The sequence below is a fragment of the Mus pahari genome, chromosome 1 (genome assembly GCF_900095145.1).
Source record: "Mus pahari chromosome 1, PAHARI_EIJ_v1.1, whole genome shotgun sequence".
NCBI lineage: Eukaryota > Metazoa > Chordata > Mammalia > Rodentia > Muridae > Mus > Mus pahari.
The window spans coordinates 128,376,418-128,396,320 of record NC_034590.1 but is presented as its reverse complement, the minus strand read 5'-3'; the positions used below and the strand labels follow the sequence as shown (position 1 = coordinate 128,396,320).

The 19,903-nt window shown below is 44.0% G+C and overlaps 1 protein-coding gene across 1 annotated transcript in view; it reads right to left on the bottom strand.

The window, feature by feature from the left end:
* Positions 1–1,224: 1,224 nt before the first annotated feature.
* LOC110336980 (guanine nucleotide-binding protein G(q) subunit alpha) overlaps positions 1,225–19,903 on the bottom strand; it is a 241,821-nt gene continuing 223,142 nt past the window's right edge. The window contains exons 6-7 of the mRNA XM_021219756.2: positions 6,982–7,135; positions 1,225–1,772 (exon numbers count right to left, since the gene is read on the bottom strand). Of these exons, the coding sequence (XP_021075415.1) occupies positions 1,582–1,772; positions 6,982–7,135 (345 nt within the window). The 3' untranslated portion in view covers positions 1,225–1,581. The remainder of the gene's footprint in view (positions 1,773–6,981; positions 7,136–19,903) is intronic.

The following is a 19,903-nucleotide window of genomic DNA, read 5'->3' as shown; positions in this document are numbered from 1 at the left end:
CAAATCTTTCTTAGGTTCAAGCGCCCAATTCAAGATCCTGAAGGTGGTAAAGCCAGCTCACTATTCACCGCCCCCTCCCCTCCCCCAAATCAAAAGTTTCAGGATAATACTATCAATCAGTGTTCTTGGCAGATTCAAGATCATAAAGAGCTGAAAAAAACTAATGCCAATGAAGAGATACAAGTAGATCTCATGACAAACCACACAGGGTGCTTTTCTACACTGCTCATCTGGACACTGGCACTGACCTTAAGGGCAAAGAAAAGAACGGACCATGAGAAGAAGCAGTTCAGTTAGCAACTGTTTGGCAATGTGTGTTTCCGGTTCACACCCAAGCTGTCGTCTCCCTCACTGTCTTAATGCTGACATTTTGAGACGCAGGCTTTTACTGTTTAAATTCTTAATTTATTTTGCCTTATAAAAATCTGGCTTTGGCAACACATACCCATAATAAAAATTATTTCAAAATTATGGCCCAAACAAAAGGGGGGATAGGAGCGTAGGAAAGCTGGAAACAAACAGAAAATGAAGAAGCTACAAGAGGGCTCTGGCAGCAGCTGCTGGGGAATGTAGTGTCTGTTGGCGTATCATTTGGCATCTGTGGTTTAAAGGGCGAAAAACCTAGTGAGAAAGAAACAGAGCAAGGGAGAGTGGAAGGACTCAGCTGGCACACGGCCTGGAGAAACAAAGACTTCTTCCCAGCCTGTGCCCTCACACCCTGACCTCCATCCATTTCTCTCAACAACCCAGCTGTGGCTGAAGGTCTGCACCCAAAAGATACGACTCTTAATCATCAATGGGCACTCACTGTCCTAGTCCAAGTGAGACAAGACAATATATATATTATACATATATATGCATGTATGTATTGAAAAGGAAATACTAGATGTAATGTGCATCCAGAGCTCCATTTAAAACCATAGTAAGAATACATATGCTCCTGCCTTCAGCAGAACCACTGGTAAAGGAAGCTTGATGTAAGGCGGCTTCAGTCGAATAACACTGTTCTGACTGCGTCACTCGAGGGAGAAACTGCCCAAGAACGGGATTAGGGGAAAGGCCATGGTAGTGAGGGAGAATTTAAAATCAGCAGGGAGGGAAGGAGCAGGAAGAAGAAAAATCAGCCAGCTTTGTTTTGGTCAACAGGAAACGGGAGGAGGAAGAAGGAAAGAAGAGAGAGAGAGAGAGAGAGAGAGAGAGAGAGAGAGAGAGAGAGAGAGAGAGAGAGNAGAGAGAGAGAGAGAGAGAGAGAGAGAGAGAGAGAGAGAGAGAGAGAGAGAGAGACACAACAGGAATGACAGGAGTGCTTTTATACTGTGAGTGTATGACTGAAAATTTAAAATACATCAAGGTTTGCCTAAAAAAAAAGAGGAAATGTGCTGGGACTGTACTTCAGCATCCTGTTTCCTCTGAATAGTTTAAATAAAATCATAATATTTACTACAGCTCTGTGGACACACTCACAGAGCCCAGGACGGCAATAAATTAGTATTATGCAAATTGTTTCCACAGAAATACAGTCCCTCTTGTTTATCTTCAACAGCCCACAGGGAAGGGAAGAACGGTTTCTGGGAGGCACAGTTAGACCAGATTGTACTCCTTCAGGTTCAGCTGCAGGATGGTGTCCTTGACGGCAGCAAAGACGAAGCGGATGTTCTCAGTATCTGTGGCGCACGTGAAGTGGGAGTAGATGATTTTGTCACTGTCAGGATTCAGGTCCACGAACATCTTCAGGATGAATTCTCGAGCTGCCTGGGCATCTCTCTGGGGTCCTGTTTGCCAAGAGAAGGGAGATGCAAAGTGTTATGTGATCCACATTTGCTTATCTGCTCAATCAGCATGTATTCAGTCGTGACCTATGGGGACTAATCTGTATTCCAGAGCTATGCTAAATTCACTGTGTGATGATATGCACTAGATTGCATTGTCTTATGCTTGCACGGTTGTTTCTCATTGTCCCATCATAGTTTTATTTGAATAAATTTGTCATTGTTGCTTTTAAATGTCAAGTTGCCACAATCTGGAATCACCTGAGAGGGAAGTCTCAGTTGAGGGATTATGTAAATCAGGTTATCCATGGGGATGTCTCTGGAGGATTGGTTAACTAATGGAAGGGGACCCAGTCTGTTGTTAGGGGCACCATTCTGTAGGCAGGGGGTCCTAAACCACACACACAACAAGAGAAAGCTAGATGCATCAAGCATCCTCTCTGCTCTTGCCCATGGATGCCATGTGTCTATCTGCCTGAGCTGCTGCCTTGATTATTCCCCCAAAGGTGAACTGTAACCTGGGACTTGTAAGCCAAACAACCATTTTGCACCCTGAAGTTGCTTTTTGTTGGGGTATTTTTCACAGCAACAGAAATGAAACTAAAACACTTTTTGTCCTGGTTTGCTTTCTGTTGTGGTGATAAACATCAAGACCACAGCAACCTGAGGAGGAAAGGGTTGATTTCAACTTATAGTCCATTATGGCTGGTGGTCAGCAGGCAGGAATGAGGGCAGGAATCTGGAGGCAGGAACTGAAGCAGATGCCATGGAGGAGTGCTGCTTATTAGCCTGTTCCTCATGGTCCACTCAGCCTTCTTTCCTAAACAGCTCAGGGGCAACTGCCTGGGGGTGCCACTGTCCAGTGTGCTGGGCTTCATATCAATCAGTCAAGAAAATATCCTCCAACCTTGCCTAGAGTCCACTCTGATTGAGGTATTTTCTCAATGGAGGGGCTTTTCAAAAAGATGACCTTAGCATGAGTTAAGCTGACAAAAAACTAACCAACACACTTGTATAGTAATTCTGTAGTTGATTCTTAGATACAGCCCCAACAAAGAAGCAGTAAAGGAAAAAAATTAACCTGAACCTTATCAAAATAAAAATCCCTTTTGTTATCAAAGTATATTATTTTCAAGTGAAAATGATATACAATTCATATGTGTAATAAGGATTTATTTAACACTTAGAATATATAAAAATTATATAAACTGGACAAAAGATGTGAAAAGACAGTTTTGCAAAGGTAGACATATAACCAGTGAGCATACGAGATATCTAACTCTGATGCTCATTTAGGGAAATGCCAAGTAAAATCATGAGGTAGTGTTCCTATCTGCTAGCTAACCTGGTTATCATTTAAAACAAGAAAAAAAATAAGTCTTGGCAACAGGTCACATGTGCTACCTGTCTGCCACTGGTACATGCACAATGATAAACCCTCTATGGAAAACAGCTCAGTAGTTCCCCAAGAAGTTAAGATAAAATTCCTGCACAACCTAGCAATTCATTTAAATGAATTGAAAGGGCTTTTTGTAGATGAATGGACAGTATCATTCCTCGTAAGTACTAATAGGTAGAAGTGACTCAACTGGATTGGATAAGCCAAAGATGATGTAAGAAATGGAAGTAATAATTGAAGGTGTACCAAGTATGAACCTTGAAAATACTATTCTCAAATCAACATGGCAGACCAATACTGTGCCACTGACTTCTAGGCTGTATCTTCTGTGTAGACAGGAAGTGGGGTGAAGGGCCAGTGTGCAGGGGGTGGGGGACAGTGGGGTGAAGGGCCAGCGTGTGGGGGGGGGGCTTAGCTAGAGTGGTGGAAACACTGGCAACAGCTGCGGAGTGTCATCAATGTAATTAATTAATTAATGTCATGAGATTACATACTTAAATTATAATTTAAATATTCAGTATAATATTTTAGTGTGACATGCCCTGAGCCATTACTAATTGCGTGCAGGGTCAAACACAGTCACATCTCAATCAGTTTAACACTTAAAGAGATTCTGGCAAGTGTGAGTTTAAAACTTCTAAATTACTAACATCAGAACACCGTCATCCTTCAGGTACTGAGCACTGTGCCATGGTGCGCCTGTTTCTCTCCAAGGCTGCAAGCTATCCATCCGGTGAGAGGATGTTTGCTTCTCCCCTGGGCCAGGACCTCCCAGGATGCACAGTGTAGGTTTGCTCTATGCAAAGGAACACTGCTGAGGCCTAACTACCAATGGTAAGGACAGCAGACAACCTGAGAACTTTCAAATGAACCCTATTACAGATTTGGGCTCACACCTACATCTTGCACTGTTAGAAGCTGCAAGAAAGAACTATGAAGCCCAGAGTCTTATCATGTGTACAGTATTAACAAGGGTGCTTTGAATCAGTGACTAAGGCTGTCACTAAACATGATAAATGAAAATGTGTCATTGTTAAGATGTTACATACATGAAACAGTCCTTAGCAATGTACTGCATTAACTGGCTGGGTCTACAGCAGTATAAAACGCTTAAAACGAGACTGACGGATTGGCAGGGATGTAAGAAGCCTGTCATTTTCTTATCTATTATTCTTACTCTGTTGGGAAGGGCAAGACTCCGACTTGTTCCTTGTGTTTAGTCTGTAGGTTATCAGAAACAGATCCGGGCTCACTGAAGTAAGTCTCTATTATACTATTTGAACACACCACAGACGGCCCAGAATTCCAAGTTCTCTAGAGACAGTTTTGAAGTTCAAATCTACGTGGAGATAGTAGTTTCTCTTCATGAAGAGAAACAGAAATCACATTCATCTGATTACAACCTCGAGAGGAAGACATGTCCATCTGTGAAACTGGTAATACTCTAATGAGCTTATTATCCGGTTATCACTATAGTGTACTGAAGAGCTTTCGCAGTACTAGCTCATCTTCCAAGGACTTTGGATCTTATAAAATGACAACTTTGTTCTCACAAGAACAACAACATCATCACCTTTGTTAACTTAGCTGTGGCCATATCTCCTTTGGACATTATATGTCCATTGTAGAAAGTCAACAGTTAAAATCATCTTCAAATTACAAAACATTTACAATAAGCTCCCTTTGGGAGGAAACCACTTGTAGTTTTAAGGGTTCAGGACGATACTACAGAAAGTAGTCCTGCAAAGACCTCCTCCCCAGAACACCTTGAAATGCTGTGTAGCCAGCTATCACGTGGCTGCGGGTGAGCAGACAGGCTCAGGGACTTCTACTCTGTGGCTGCACAACGCTAACTGTACGGAAGCAGGAAAACGGGGCCACGGCACTACTGCTGTGTATGGTATGACTCACCAACTCTGGAGAGAAATGAAGCCTGCCTGCTGGGTGTAAGAGCAAGTATACATGTTTAGTAGCTGGCTCCTGCTCCCATTCTCAGACCATGTGCTTACAGGACTGGCCTGCTATTGACGGGGAGCAGGTACACCATATATAGTCATTTCCTTCCACAGCTTCCTTAGTATCACTGAGGCATTTACTATTTGCTCCTGGGTGAGTGAGAAAATAGAAGGAGCAGAGAAACTGCTGTCTAGGTTAAGCAGTATTTGTTCTCTTTAAAACAGCCAGGCAAAAGGAAAATACCCGGAGAAACGGACATGCTACGGCTACCCAACCGTCCATATGCATTTGAGATGCTAATTGCAGTTGTTAAGCATGCCACATTCCCTGGCTTGCTCCAGCATTGCATACAGAGCAAAAGGGCACTTAAATCTTCATGGAAAGCCATGAAGCCAAGTGACCCTTAATCTCCAAGGACAGAACCACTATGCCACAGATATCTAGATCCCCTTTGTTGATGAGGTCACTTTGTAGTAGTCACTTCTGCTGTTATACTCACCCTGTAAGAACTTTGGCATAAGGGCCTACTCTGTGATAGGTGCTATGTTAAATCATTTACCCACAACTCGATCAGTCCTTAAGAATGCAGGAAGAAATTAGGCAGAGGTAAATCTGTTCAAAGTAACATGGTTAGTAAGAAGCGGCGCCCGGAGATTCTCAATTCATACTGTCTGGATAAGGCTCGTCAGCTCTGGGAAAGGCCAGAGACTAAGCATCTTAGGTTTCTCAGATCATTTAATGTCTTGTCAACACCACTCATTTCTGATGTGGTGGGGACAACATAGGTCTAAAAAAAAATGTGTGACTGCAATGATTTCTTCAACAGCATTTCAACAACAAGAGGCACAGGTATGTAGAGAGCATTCCTGTCACTAAGGATGGGACTTCCCTCTCCACTTAGTCAAACACCTAGCTAGGCCATCAATCCCAGGTCTTTTGCTAGTGAGGTTCCCCTAAAGTAAATGCTACCTGGATATTCAAAGTATCACACTCACATCACAATTGTTTTCTATTGCCCTATAGCAGATCTCATAGTTACGGCTTAAAGGACCAGGAAAATCAAGTGGCTCTAAATTACTATAGGGAGAAAGGGCCTAAACCAGAATCTGACCCTCAGGATCTGTGATAGTTTGAATGAGAACATCCTTCATAGGCTGGGATATTTCCACACTTGGTCCTCGGTTGGTAGTGCTATCTAGGGAAGTTTAAGAGGTGTGGCTTGCTGTGGGACGTCAGACACTAGGAGTGGGCTTTGAACTTTACAGTCTTGCCCCACAGCTGGCTCTTCCTGCTTTGGCACACGTTTTAAAGATGATGCTTCAGTTTCCCCTCTCTGGCTGTCATGCCTGAAGCTGGCTACCATGCTTCCCTGTCACGATGGCCTCTTTCCTCCTCTGAAATTTTAAGTAAATTCTACCTCCTCTAAGTTCCTCAATCATGGTCAACAACAGAAAGCAATGAATTCATTACACCTACTTCAGAGGTGAGCTCCTAACCAGGGAGAGGCAGTGGTAGGTAACAAAACCAAAGGAAGGGAAACTGGAAACTACAACTCTGATAGAAAAATCTGGTGAATTGTTCCTTCTCTGAGCTGGTTATTCTGAAACATCAGAGAAGTTGTTGCTTCCCCATAACTGGTTACACTAGTTAATGTTAATGATGTAAAATGTCACTACAAGTCAGGGAACAGTAATTTCACTTTAGCATACATGTCCTCATGGACCCTGTGACCCCAGGAGCTACACTCTGCTGCTTACCTCCCCCTCGCCATGCCAGGCTCATGGCCCTGGGGACTGTAGCATGCCACCTCCTGTCCTAGTGTTAACAGCTGTGAGGCTGGCTTGGGTGGCCACTTACCATCATATTCTGGGAAGTAGTCGACTAGGTGGGAATACATGATTTTCTCCTCTAGAAGATCTTTCTTGTTTAAGAACAGAATCACAGAGGAGTTCTGGAACCAGGGGTAGGTGATAATTGTTCTAAACAGGGCTTTGCTCTCCTCCATACGGTTCTGGGGAAAAAAAAAATCAGAAATTCAGGAGTGAGTTACTGATGACATAGTTGGTGACCTGGCTGCTTTCTCGGTCCAATCCATCTTCCGTGTGCTTCTGAGTTGTCAGGGTTTATATGCAAATGCTCCACAACACTCATCACCTATTTTCATTATGCCAACTCAGGCCGGCAAGCACAAGAGAACAGTGATGAGTTTACCTGCTGAAATAACTTCTTAGTTCGAAGAGAAAGTAATCAGGGCCTACACGACGAGGCTGTATCTGATATACTATAATGCATTCCCACCAAAAATATTCATTCATAACCAAGAACTTAAGCATTCCTAACCAAAAACTTAAGCACAAAGCCAGGCTTCACTTTGTATTTTCTTAACTACATCTATTTGGAGCTTCACTATGCCTTAAGCATTCAAATCAAAGCTAGTTAATCGCTCCTAAGCATATCTAGGACCCGACGAAGACAACAATGCCCATGCACACATACAAATTCCTGGGCTCACCACTGTTCTTTGCTGCACCCCTTCTCCGTGTTTCACTGTGTGCACATCTGCACAATTATGGACAAAACAAACTAACAACCTGGGGATAAAAATCTAGCTTTTGTTTGTTTTAAAGATGTGGTCTCACTGGGTAGCCATGGCTAGCCGTGGAGTTACTAAGCAGACTCTATTGGCCTTGAACTCACAGAACTCTACCTAGTGTTGGATTTAAAGGTGTGTATCACCCTGCCTAGCAAAAAATATAGTATTTCTTCCTCAGCACTTGTAAGTGTGCTTCCCTGGGGCAAGACTCTCCTCAAGCTTAGTCTGGTGACAGAAGCCCTGGTGGTCTCTGTAGAGATACAGCTGGCATGTTTCCATCCATGAAGATGCTAACAGGGGGAATGTCTGAGTCAAGTCACTCCTCAGACTCATCAACAAAAGGGCACAGAGCCTTGCAGCTTCTTCCTCTGCCAGCCACTGCTTTTACAGTGGTGTGTGTGTGTGTGTGTGTGTGTGTGTGTGTGTGTGGTGTTGGCATGCTACAGTACATGTATACAGGTCAGAACAACCTTCTCTTTACACTGTGAAGTCGAAAGGCTTGGTAGATCATTTATCTTCTGAGCCATCTCGCCAGCCCCCCAAGAAGTAATTAAATTAATTAATTAAGGATTTTCCCCTTTTTGTTTTGTTTTGGAGAAAGGGTCTCTCTATTTTGTTGGCCTGAAGCATAAATAGGCCAGGCTGGTCTTGAACTCTCACAGATCTACCTGCCTCTACCTCCCTGTTGCTGGGATTAAAGGACTATACCACCATACCCAGCCAAATCTCACAATTTTAGATAAACAGGAGTAAACCATTACTTCATGCTTAAGTAACAGTGTTCATTTCAGCACATACATTTACTTATCTTTCACATAAACAACATGCATGCCCTTGAATGCATTTTATTGTCTACATGCCTTTTCCAGATTAATACAGCCAGTGGTAAATTCTACTTTGTTACTTTTTTGAGACAGTACTGCTGCTGTGAAGTAAGGGTTGGCTTCAAACTCAGAAGCATCCTGCTCTGGCTTCCTGAGTGTCTGGATTATAAGCATGTGCCACTGTGCCTAGCTTACATTTTAATACCTGCAGTTTATAGTCTCTGAGACACAGGACTTTACTGAAACTTAAGGTTTTTATGGATTGAAAATTTCAGGACTAGAGATGACAGGAGACATCTAGGAGAGGCTAAAAAGTAGCAGGTGATCTTCCTGAGAGGGCTCCACATGAACTGTAAACTATGATGAGGGAGCCCTTCTAGGTAAGGCTGAAGGGACTACATTTTAGGAAAGAGTCCTGCTATTAGTATGCTTTCCCTGTTATTACTGAATATAAAACAATCACTAGGTGTTAGCCCACACTTGTGGGCAGATTTCTGCAGGTCCATGAAGATGTACTATTTTACTGTGATGATACAGAAACAAACAGATGATGGTCCTATAAGAATTCCTAGAACTGTACTAGTAATATTAAGCCCTTTACAACCAGACTGCTACTAGACTTCTCTGTGATAGGAGTGCTGCAGTGAGAACGCTGCCAGTCTCCACGTGTCACGAGTTAACTGTTTCTGAGATAGCAAGCAGGCAATCACAATTTAGAACACATTCCAAGAGACTGTAAAACAATTAACCAAAGCTCATGAAGGGGACTAAAGATTTATTGTAGGTGCAAGCGCAGAGATAAAATATTGACTGGATTTATCTACACAAAACTTCAATAATAACTTAGTCACAAAAATTATGACTTTTTTAATTCTCCATGAACCTATGAACCTTGTGACATAATGAATGTCTAATCTTAATGGGAACAAATGTAAACATCTGTTATAAACTTCTCATTCAATTTATGATTTTAATTTATGTTTGAACTTTTAGTGAACTTTTGTAAAAAAAAAAAAAAAAAAAGAAAAGAAAAGAAAAAAAAAGATGCTTGGAAAAACTATCTTTTTATGTACCTAGAAAAGGTTGAAAAAACTAGGGATGATTACACTGCATGGCATTACAACATCAGAGCAGGAGGAGAGAGCAAGATGAGAAAAAGGGCACCAGATTGTTGTTCCTCCTATGAGACTGCAAACCCCTTCAGCTCCTTGGGTGCTTTCTCTAGCTCCTTCATTGGGAACCCTGTGCTTCATTCAATGGATGGCTGTGAGCATCCACTTCTGTAGTTGTCAGGCATTGGCAGAGCCTGTCAGGAGACAGCTTTATCAGGCTCCTGTCAGCAAGCACTTGTTTGTATCAGAAATAGTGTCTGGGTTTGGTGATTCTTCATGGGATGGATCCCCAGGTGGGGCAGTCTTTGGATGGTCATTCCTTCAGTCTCTGCTCTGAACTTTGTCTCTGTAACTCCTTCCATGGGTATTTTGTTCCCCGAACTAACCAGTAGCCCCAGAGCTGCCAGGGACTAAACCACCAACCAAAGAAAACACATGGTGGGACTCATGGCTCTAGCTGCATATGTAGCAGAGGCTGGCCTAGTCGGTCATCAATGGGAGGAGAGGCCCTTGGTCCTGTGAAGGTTCTATGCCCCAGTACAGGGGAATGCCAGGGCCAGGAAGTGGGAGTGGGTGGGTTGGGAAGCAGGGGGATGGGAGGAGGGGGTAGGGGATTTTCGGAGGGGAAACTAAGAAAGGTGTTAACATTTGAAATGTAAATAAAGAAAATATATAATTAAAAAAAAAGACATTAAGGGACTAGAAAAAGAAAAAGGGCAGTAGACTAGAGTAACTTAGAAATCAATAAAGCAACTTAGAAATTTAGAGGGCTGGAGAGATGGCTCAGCCATTAAGAACACTGGCTGTTCTCCCAGAAATCATGAGTTCAATTCCCAGCAACTACATGGTGGCTCACAACATCTGTAATGGAATGGGATCTGATGCCCTCTTCTGGTGTGTCTGAGGGCGGCTACAGTATACTCATACAAATAAATAAATTAAAAAAAAGACAGAAAGAAATCTAGAGAGCATAGAGTCTGACAGATTTTCCCCCTTTTATTTCCATTAGAAGTAAGGGGGACATTGGGACAGGAGCAGAAGAAAAGAGCAATACACAGAATGCAGAGAGAAAGAGGGGCAGAGGAAGCTGCAGAGAGCAGAGAGAGCAGGCAGGCTTCTCTTTACCATGGGACTGAACGGGTCTTTTCTTAATAGCGAGGGAGGCTTAGTCTTACTAAAGAGGACAAAGCTTTTTTCTTACAGATTTGGGTTTGATTCATTTAGCAATTAAAGGGCAGACATTTTTCTTTCTCTATGCTTATTTTTTATTCAGAATGACTGAGTGCTCTCTGCACTGGCGCCTGGACTTCTGCTTCATATGCAGATGTAAGCATGGATGTATGTGTGTAAGTATGTAAAATGATTAGATTAAATTGATTGAATAAATTGTTGGGCCCAACAGATAACTATGAATGTGTATATATGGATGTATGTGAGTTTATTCATATTTGTTTGTATAAAGGTTTTTCCTCCTGCAAGCCTGCTCTTCTCCTGGTTCAATAAAAGTTTATTGCTCTAACCCTCCAGTCCTGCCTGCCTGACAAGTGAGAGGCAAGGCTTCTGGGCAAGAGAGGAAAAGCCCTAGCGATTAACCCTTTACTTAACCCCCTGCTATTAGGCTACAGGTGTAATCACCCGAGCCAGCAGTTTTTAACCTCAGAATAAGCAAGAAAGTTTTTAGACTTTTAAAGAAGCTATCAGCAAGCATTCAGTATAGTCAGAGAGTTAGAAGGCCAGAGACCATCAGTTTTAAAGCTACCTCTATATCCAATGCTGTGTCCAGCTTCAAACCATTCCAGGCCAGGCAGGCTCCCAGCACGGAGAAAAGTGGGCCCCAGAACTGAAAGGTCAAAAGGGTGCAGTGGGCTGAGGAGGGAGCAGTGCCCCTAGGTGAGAGATTACCTTAAAAAAGTTCTAAAAATCTATACTGTGGCTTTTTAAAGGAGCCCTGTCTAACGGGTGGATATAGCCCTTTGTGTAGGTTAAGCCCACTTGTTAGAAAGACTCATTCTGTTCTTCCAGTTCTCCAGAATGGGCTGCTAGGCTCCTAGGGATAAGCCTGAACTGTGTCTTTTCTGGTTTGTATACCTTCAAGGCAGGCAGTAGACCCTGGGCACAAGGTGCCTCCTGCCTCTATGGTTAAATTCAAGTGTGAATTGAGCCCCAAGTCCCACACCAATCCTACAGGGGGGTTGCTAGGGCAATCTCTCCAGCCCGGCACCGGGTCCCTGAAATGACATGCTTAAAGGTGACACTACTCAGGTCTACCGCTATTAGGCCGCTTTGATGGCAAAGCCCGCTCAAGAATCAGTCTTGTTGAAGCTCTATGGGGGAGGGGTGCTGTTTGTGGCTGATTCAGGTTGGAACAGTGGGGAGGGTGGCCCTTGGCAACATGCAACAGAGGAAGGAGGGCTATCCCAGCTCACTTTACAAAAAGAGCTGTAACACACCTCATATCCCAACAGTGCTAGCTCTGTTCTTTCTCCTTTCCAAGAGGTAAAGGGCTCACTTCAGGATTTTATTCCTCAAGAAAAAATTTTACACACCTGATCCCCAGGAGAAAAGTATTTACACAGCAATGTGCTCTGTACTGAAGCAGAGGTGAATCTGAAGTCCACTGCCTATGGTTTTCACAAGCCTTGCTCACAAGGCAGCACAAGTGCAAACATGGCAAATAATCGACTATGCTCAGAAGCTCAACCTTGGATGGAACAGTGTGTCTGAGGAGGCACGTAGCTCTTCTTTTTTGTAGTTTGTAAGGACAGGAAGGTTCAAGGAGAAATGAAGTGTGAAGAATGATGAAAGCATTGAGTGTCTGCTCACTCTTAAGACAAAGCAGGCTGGGCGGGGGTGGCACTCTCTCACAGCCTCTTCTTAGGTTTTTAATAGAAAATGCCCAAAAGGATCAAAGAGGCTCCAGTACAGGCTGCACTATGGCGGACAGTATTCTGTGCTAACTAGTTGCCATGGCCTCCACACAGCCCCAAGGAGCCTTTCTACTGCTTTCCCCTCAGCTAATATGTCGGAACTCAGCTGTGTAGCTTTGAATGCTGGAACAGGACACAAGAGATGGAAGCCACCTGCTAGGGTGGGGGTGTGCCTGCTCTTTCTTCGGGGTCACAGAGAAAGCCCACGTGCTTGGCCACAGGTGTCTAGACTCTATGAAGCCACCATGCAGACATGGAAAAAGGAAGTTCCCAGCCCACACTGTAGTACTCAGCCACAGCTGTCTACTCCTAGTCCTGGCCCTGCCTGCCTGTCTGAGTATGGCCAGAAATCTCATTCCGTAGTTGAGCCCTGCTTAAGGCCACAAGGATAGTTCTTACTCTCCATCATCTAGTTGTAATGCTCTGTAGTGAATTCTCCTAATACACAACTGCTAGCCGCAGGCTAAATAAAGTACCAGTCCTAGCCTGACACTGCCTGATTCATATACCAACCCAATCTGAGCCTCTTTACAAGCGTTCTTCTCCATATAGAGATCCTGTGTCACTGCCAGCACACAGTGTGACTGCACTTTGTTGACCCACTGACCCATAGGGGCTGCAACTTCTAATTCTTCAGGCCCAGGTTATGTGGTTTTTCCCACACTTCTCTGGGCCTTTGGGTCTTCCACCCTCTTCCGCCTGGTACTACTGTGCTGGTGACAGCCCCTGCCTGGAACTGCAGGCAGCGCTACCACTACAAGACTCACAGCTCACATGGGATGAAGGAAGGATGTGACGGGAATCAGTCAGAGTAGGAGCAAGGGCGACTTTGAGTTGAAGCTTGACACAATGAAAGGCTGTAAAGAGTGAATGTGAAGCAGGGGAAACCCAAGCTCCAAAATCTGAAGGGGCCGTGCTCTGAGTGCACCATTTCCCAGGACTCCTGAATCCAGGAACCTGTGCACTAAATAAGAAAAGCCTCTGCTTGGGGTACAGAGGTCATTTTCTCCTTATTTGCAGTGTATACTGGGGACAAGGATGGTGCAAACATGGTAGGCTCTATGAAGAACACACACATCTGTATGGCTCCAACACTGGGGGTCCTGTGTAACCACTCAGGTGCAATATCCAGGAACAGGCCAGGGCATGTTCAACAGGGCCCAAGTCCCCTTGAAAGCTGGTTTTCTGCAGGCTAGAGTCTGGTCCACATCTGCATAAAAAGTTACTGAAGGGCCTAAGCCAATGACATCTCCTGTCTGTTCACTGTAGCTCTGCTGCTCACGGGCAAAGGCTGCATTTTCTGATTCCTCATCAACACGCTGGTGCTTTTCGATGTCCAGGCAACATAACTAAGCTTTGACCAATGCTTTCAACAGCCTTTCCACCTCACTGGTCTGTCACCAATACACACACACTCTTTCTCACAAACCAAACAACCAAACCAAAGACCAAGCCGACAACAGGATCCTTAACTCTTTCAGATGCCACAATCTAGAGGGAGGGAGCACAGTCCTGAGTGCAAGCTTGCTGCCATGGCGTGGCCAGGTCAAGGACCCCCAGGACTCATCCTCATGTGGTGGCTGAGTCTCCCTCAGGCGAGGTTCAGAGGAATGACAGAGCCTTTCTTGTGTCTGAGGGAGAATATAGACAACAGGTGGAGAACTTCTCCACTGCAGCTTTCTCCTCCTGGATGTTTGTGGCCTCAAGATTGCTCCTATGAAGATTAGCCTCCATGTTCAACTGCATGCAATAACCCCACCACCCTGTTCAGCTGTGTGTCATGAACAGAACTTCTGAGCACTGCAGCCTCTCCACTGGAGAGACCAGATGACCGGATTCTGAGATCTTAGCTTTTCTGTGTCTCTGTATGTTTGTCTTTCCTTCATTCCCTTGCTGCCCCAGTCAGGTCAAGGCTGGACAAGAATGTGGCATAAGTTACCTGACTGCCTCATTGATACTTTGCCAATTTTAGTAGCATGATAAATCATATTGATTTGGAGTTCATATAAATTCTTCTTTCTTTTTCTTTCTTGGTTTTTCAAGATAGGGTCTGTGTAGCCCTGGCTATCCTGGAACTCACTCTGTAGACCAGGCTGGCCTCGAACTCAGAAATCCGCCTGCCTCTGCTTCCCAGGTGCTAGGATTAAAGGCGTGTGCCACCACTGCCCGGCACTCATAAATTCTAAAGTAGTGCTTGTTCCTACAAGATGCTGAAGAAACAAACGTATATAAAATCAGATCTCCTCCTGCTTGAGGGCTGATGGTCATCTGTGAGTTGTTTACAGCTGGGGCCTTCTGTCAGAAGCAAGAGAAACCGACGGGAAGCTTCTAGGCTATAGTGAAGCCTCACACTATCTGGAAACCATGGAGGGTAAGTGGTCCACAGTGTCACCTCCTGATGCTAGAAACACATGGATGTGAGGTTTCCAGTCCTTTCCATTAGAACACTCTAAACGAGATCAGGCAGACAAGCAGATGCACAGACAGAATGCACACAGGAGGATGCTCATGAAGCAGACTGCTCAGCAAAAGGCTAAAATAGTTTACGACACTTTAAAGAACTCGTTAACTCCGACCTTCAGAGGTTAGGGCATTCGCCAGACACACTTACACTCATTGTCTGCTTGGTCACAGGTGTCCTTCATGAACTCCCATGATAGAAATACCACACAAGGTACCGTTTTTAATCTGTACCATTCTATTTAGGAAACTGGAAAACAAGGTCATCAAAATAAGAGGATTTTATGCTTTGGAAATCCAAGACAACATCTTAAGCATCAGCCTTAACTTCTAACTGCTACCACAGACTTTGTTATTTTTTTTTTCATATTTTTTCATTTTCATATTTCTTTTAAAATACTTATATTAATTCATTGAAAATTGCACACAATGTATTTTGATTATATTCACTCTATTTCTTCTCCAATTCCTTCCAGATTCACCTGCATTTCTCTATGTGACCCCCTACAAGCCTGTGGTATTTGTTTTTAATAATCCAGATAGTCCAGTTTTTGATACCCATGTGCTCATGGGTGTGGCCCTCTCTTCCAGTGGCAATGGACCTACTGGAACTAAAGTCTTCAGGAAAACCAACAAGGTTTACTATTTTAAAAGAGTAAAATCAAATTATTTAGTTCACTGCTGTATATAATAACTCATGATAGTGTAAAATCTGAAGCAAGATCATTATCATTCGCAGCACATCAAACAGTGAATCATTTAAAAACTCAATTCTCCAACAAGGAGCCACGAGGCCATCCATCCCTTAGGTGTTTGTTTCACTAAAATCTACTGTCTACTAGATCATCTGAGGCAACGACTCCAAAGACAGTGTAAAGCTCCACAAATGCAACATGCACGAGAAGTCTTGCTGAGTCTCTTTTCTCCCTTGATTATTAAGAATGAAGCTTGGCTATGTTTGTTACTCCCTTCAGCAGAGCTACACTGGTGGGGGTGGGGTGGGGTGGGGGCGGGAAGATGTCCAGGAATTCCTAAAATCTGTGGGGTTGCTGTGGCAGTGCTGCAGGGCCAGGACTGGGAGCTGGGCACTTTGCTTTGAGAGTGACTCTGCTGTAAATATTCTGCATGACCTCGGGCGAGGGGTTGAGCCTCAGTTTTCATGTCCTACTTTGTGAATATAGAACAAACATAGTACCTACCTGTGATCCAGTCACACAGGCAGCCATAATACTGGGGTAAAAACTACCACATGTCAACTCTTTGTGACACCATTTACTTACTTTAAATATCTGGCTCAAAAGGGGCCAGGGAACTCTTCCTAGACACATGCTTACCTCCCATGCCCTACAATCCAAGCACACCTCGCTGCAAGGAGCTGGAAAGTTACTGAGCCCTCTGACCACTTTGCCCAGACACAGGAAGGATGCTTCCGAGATTCTCCACATGTTAAAATGGTTGTCTTCAAAATCTCAGAAAATACCCCAGCCCAACTCAGACAAAACCAAGAAGTTGACAGGCATATGACATTAGTAAAGGAGCAAGGACACGAAACAACTGCTTCCTTAGCCACCCCACTTCTGCTACCAAAATCAGAAAAGAGGGGCAGAGAGGACAGGAACGCCACATCCAGCTGGACATACATGGCTTCCTCAATGATTTTCCTAGTCTTTGCAAATCTCTGCAACCAACTATTTGAGATCAAATAAGGTGTGCTCTTCAGGCCTGAAGACAGCTCCAGAAAGTTTTCATATGATAGCTCTGTACCCGGGTCAGCATATTCTGCCACCCAGGATGTGTAGAGAGGCAAAGGCACAGAACACATTTGCCTATTACCCCAAGGTAAGGTTTTAAGTGGGGATGAGGTCATAGATGGGACCTTATAAAGTAGAAGAAAATCGGGGAGGAGGGAAAGAGGAAGGGGTTGGGACTGACAGAGATGTCAAGGAGAGACAGAGGGGAGCAGAGGGACACAACAGAAGAAACTGGGCAAACATGTGACTTTCTCTGGTGCAGATGCACAGTACTGGAGCAGTCTAGTTCAGTCACATGACCAAACAACAGCCTCTTTTCAACGTCTATCTTGCAACACATTGGTCTTTCAATTTAACAGGCACATATCCAGCCTTTTAAGATGACATGTCAGTGAGCTACAGTTTATCTTTAATTTCTACACGAAGCTTCTCTTGGATAGCACTCTTTACTGGAGTGGAGTAGCTTCAGATCTTTAACATCCCGTGAACATATGCTATTGATTTTCAAGCAGCTGATCTTTCCTCCTATTCATCCTGATTCCCATCCACACCTGTTATTCTGTGCCACCATCTGGGGAAGTTGTTGCCAATTCCAGAGAGACCACCACTTTCCCTCTAAAGTAACTGTGTTTCATAATCCAAACAACTATACCCCACTACCTTTAAAATATCCTTCTGTCATGCTTCAAAGTTAAATCCTGTGTACTAGCTCATCAGTGTGCTGTCTTTCCTTCCACTACATAGCAGGAGCCTATTAGTCCCCTGACCAGTATTATTGGGTGATTCTTTTATTCAACATTTAATGAAGATCAAAGTGTTCTACTTTCAAGCCTTGGAGTCCATAGCTACAGTTTGCTTCCAGGAACACTAGTGGGAAAAGTCATACATTTCACACCATGAAGACAGACCTCTAGAGCTAAGTCAGAACAAAATCTTATTCAGCATTCCAACCTATCTGAAATTCTTTGGGTCTCTATTCATATAAAAGATACTTCAACGAGTGTCTTCAGATGCTGCTCTGAGCCAGTCATTAAAGAACCACAGCTGTGGACCTATACAACGCAGCCACCTGAAAGGGTGGACTCCAATCTTGAAGAGCAGTGGACCCATTAGTACTGACTGTGCCAAAAGACCAAAAGCTGATTTGGCTTCAAAGTATCTGTTCCATTTTATCCTAGAGCAGTGGTTCTTAGTGTGTGGGTTGCAATCCCTCTGGGTGTCAACCAACAGTGTTTGCATATCAGATATCCTGATTTATGATATGATTCACAACAGTAGAAAATTATAGCAACAAAAATAACCTTACAGTTGGGGGCTGACACAGCCTGAGGAACTGCATTTAACAGGGTTGCAGCATTAGGAAGGTTGAGAACCGCTGTCTTAGGTGATCTCCTGAAAAATACTTCACTTGGTGAAGTCCACCTCTGTACCTCTTCCATACATTTAGACAGAATCAAAATAAGACAAGGAAGAAAATACAGGTTCCTGGAGAGCTCTGTGATTTTTCTCTTCCTTGAACATGAGGCAGACAAAATGAGTTCTCCAAGCTGGCAAAGGGCCCCAGTCAGTGACATTCTCTGACGACAGCCAACCCCACTGGAAATGTGCTGAACAACAAGCAGGAAATGATAGCGTGGTAAATTTAAATTGAAATCAATGGCTATTGAGCCACAAGTGCAGCTCTCCAAGCTCTTAATGAGGACTACCCAGCGGCTTTCTACAAGAGGTACGCCAGCTCCCACGCCCCAGGCATGTGCAAGTGAGCTTAGCACACTGCTCCCCCAGAACTCCCATCTGTCCTTCCAAACCCTCTTCCTGTGAAAGTACACCCAGTGTGCAATGCCAGAGCAGAGGACATGTGCAGTGAAAAAGCAACAATGCACTGCACATTTCTCAATTTCTCTCAGCAACAGCAGGTTTATGGCTCTAACAGACTGGCTCACCCACAGTCCTCTCTTTTGGTGAACTGTCTTCTGACTTCTGTGGGTTTTGCTCTTTTTGTATGGCTCTGTTTGCATTCCTAGTATGCTGGAGTCATCTTATTTTTCTTATTAGTTTGCCACTTTGCACATTACATATTAAATTACCTAGTGTCTTAGTCAGGGTTTCTATTCCTGCACAAACATCATGACCAAGAAGCAAGTTGGGGAGGAAAGGGTTTATTTGGCTTACATTTCCATACTGCTGTTGATCACCAAAGGATGCAGGACTGGAACTCAAGCGGGTCAGGGAGCAGGAGCTGATGCAGAAGCCATGGAGGGATGTTCTTTACTGGCTTGCTTCCACTGGCTTGCTCAGCCTGCTCTCTTATAGAACCTAGACTACCAGCCAAGAGATGGCACCACCCACAAGGGGCCCTCCCCCCTTGATCACTAATTGAGAAAATGCCTTACAGCTGGATCTCGTGGAGGCATTTCCCCAACTAAAGCTCCTTTCTCTGTGATAACTCCAGCTGTGTCAAGTTGACACAAAGCTAGCCAGTACACCTAGACAAGACTTAAAATAATATTGAAGCATCTCACCTCAGCACTGCTATGTGTCTCTTAACTAGAAAGCAGCTCCATTTTATTGTAAAACTGTTCCCTAACAGGCCACTCTCAAGGTCAGCTCGGATGCCTCTCCTAGCTAGCTTGGGTATGTAGCCACCACAGGCTGTGACAGACTTCTCATGGGGTGATGCCTGCACAGGTGCTGTCAGCCAGGAGCACAGCGGCCCAAGCACAGCTTCATTGCTTTGCCCGTCTTGCTGATTCTATGTGTGATAGACAGTAATGTGGTCAAACTGAGACTTTGCATAAAGGGAGACAGAAACAGGCTTTGGGAATATGTAGACAAAGGATTACAGAGAACAGGCTTCAGCCAGAAATTCTGGGTTCCCTGAAAAGGACATAGAAAACCAATTATATAAATATCAGAACTTCAGTCTGAACCTGACACATTTTTTACATTCCTGGCTTACTGGCATGGGGCAGTCTAAGTCAGATGAAATAGCTGGAAGTAACTTAGTACAATATGTTTTATTGTATCAAAATGCTTTTATGGGTAGGTCATGATTCAGAAATGTGGCAGCTGGTTCTTTGGCTAACAGGATGGGATGATATCAGTGGGGTGA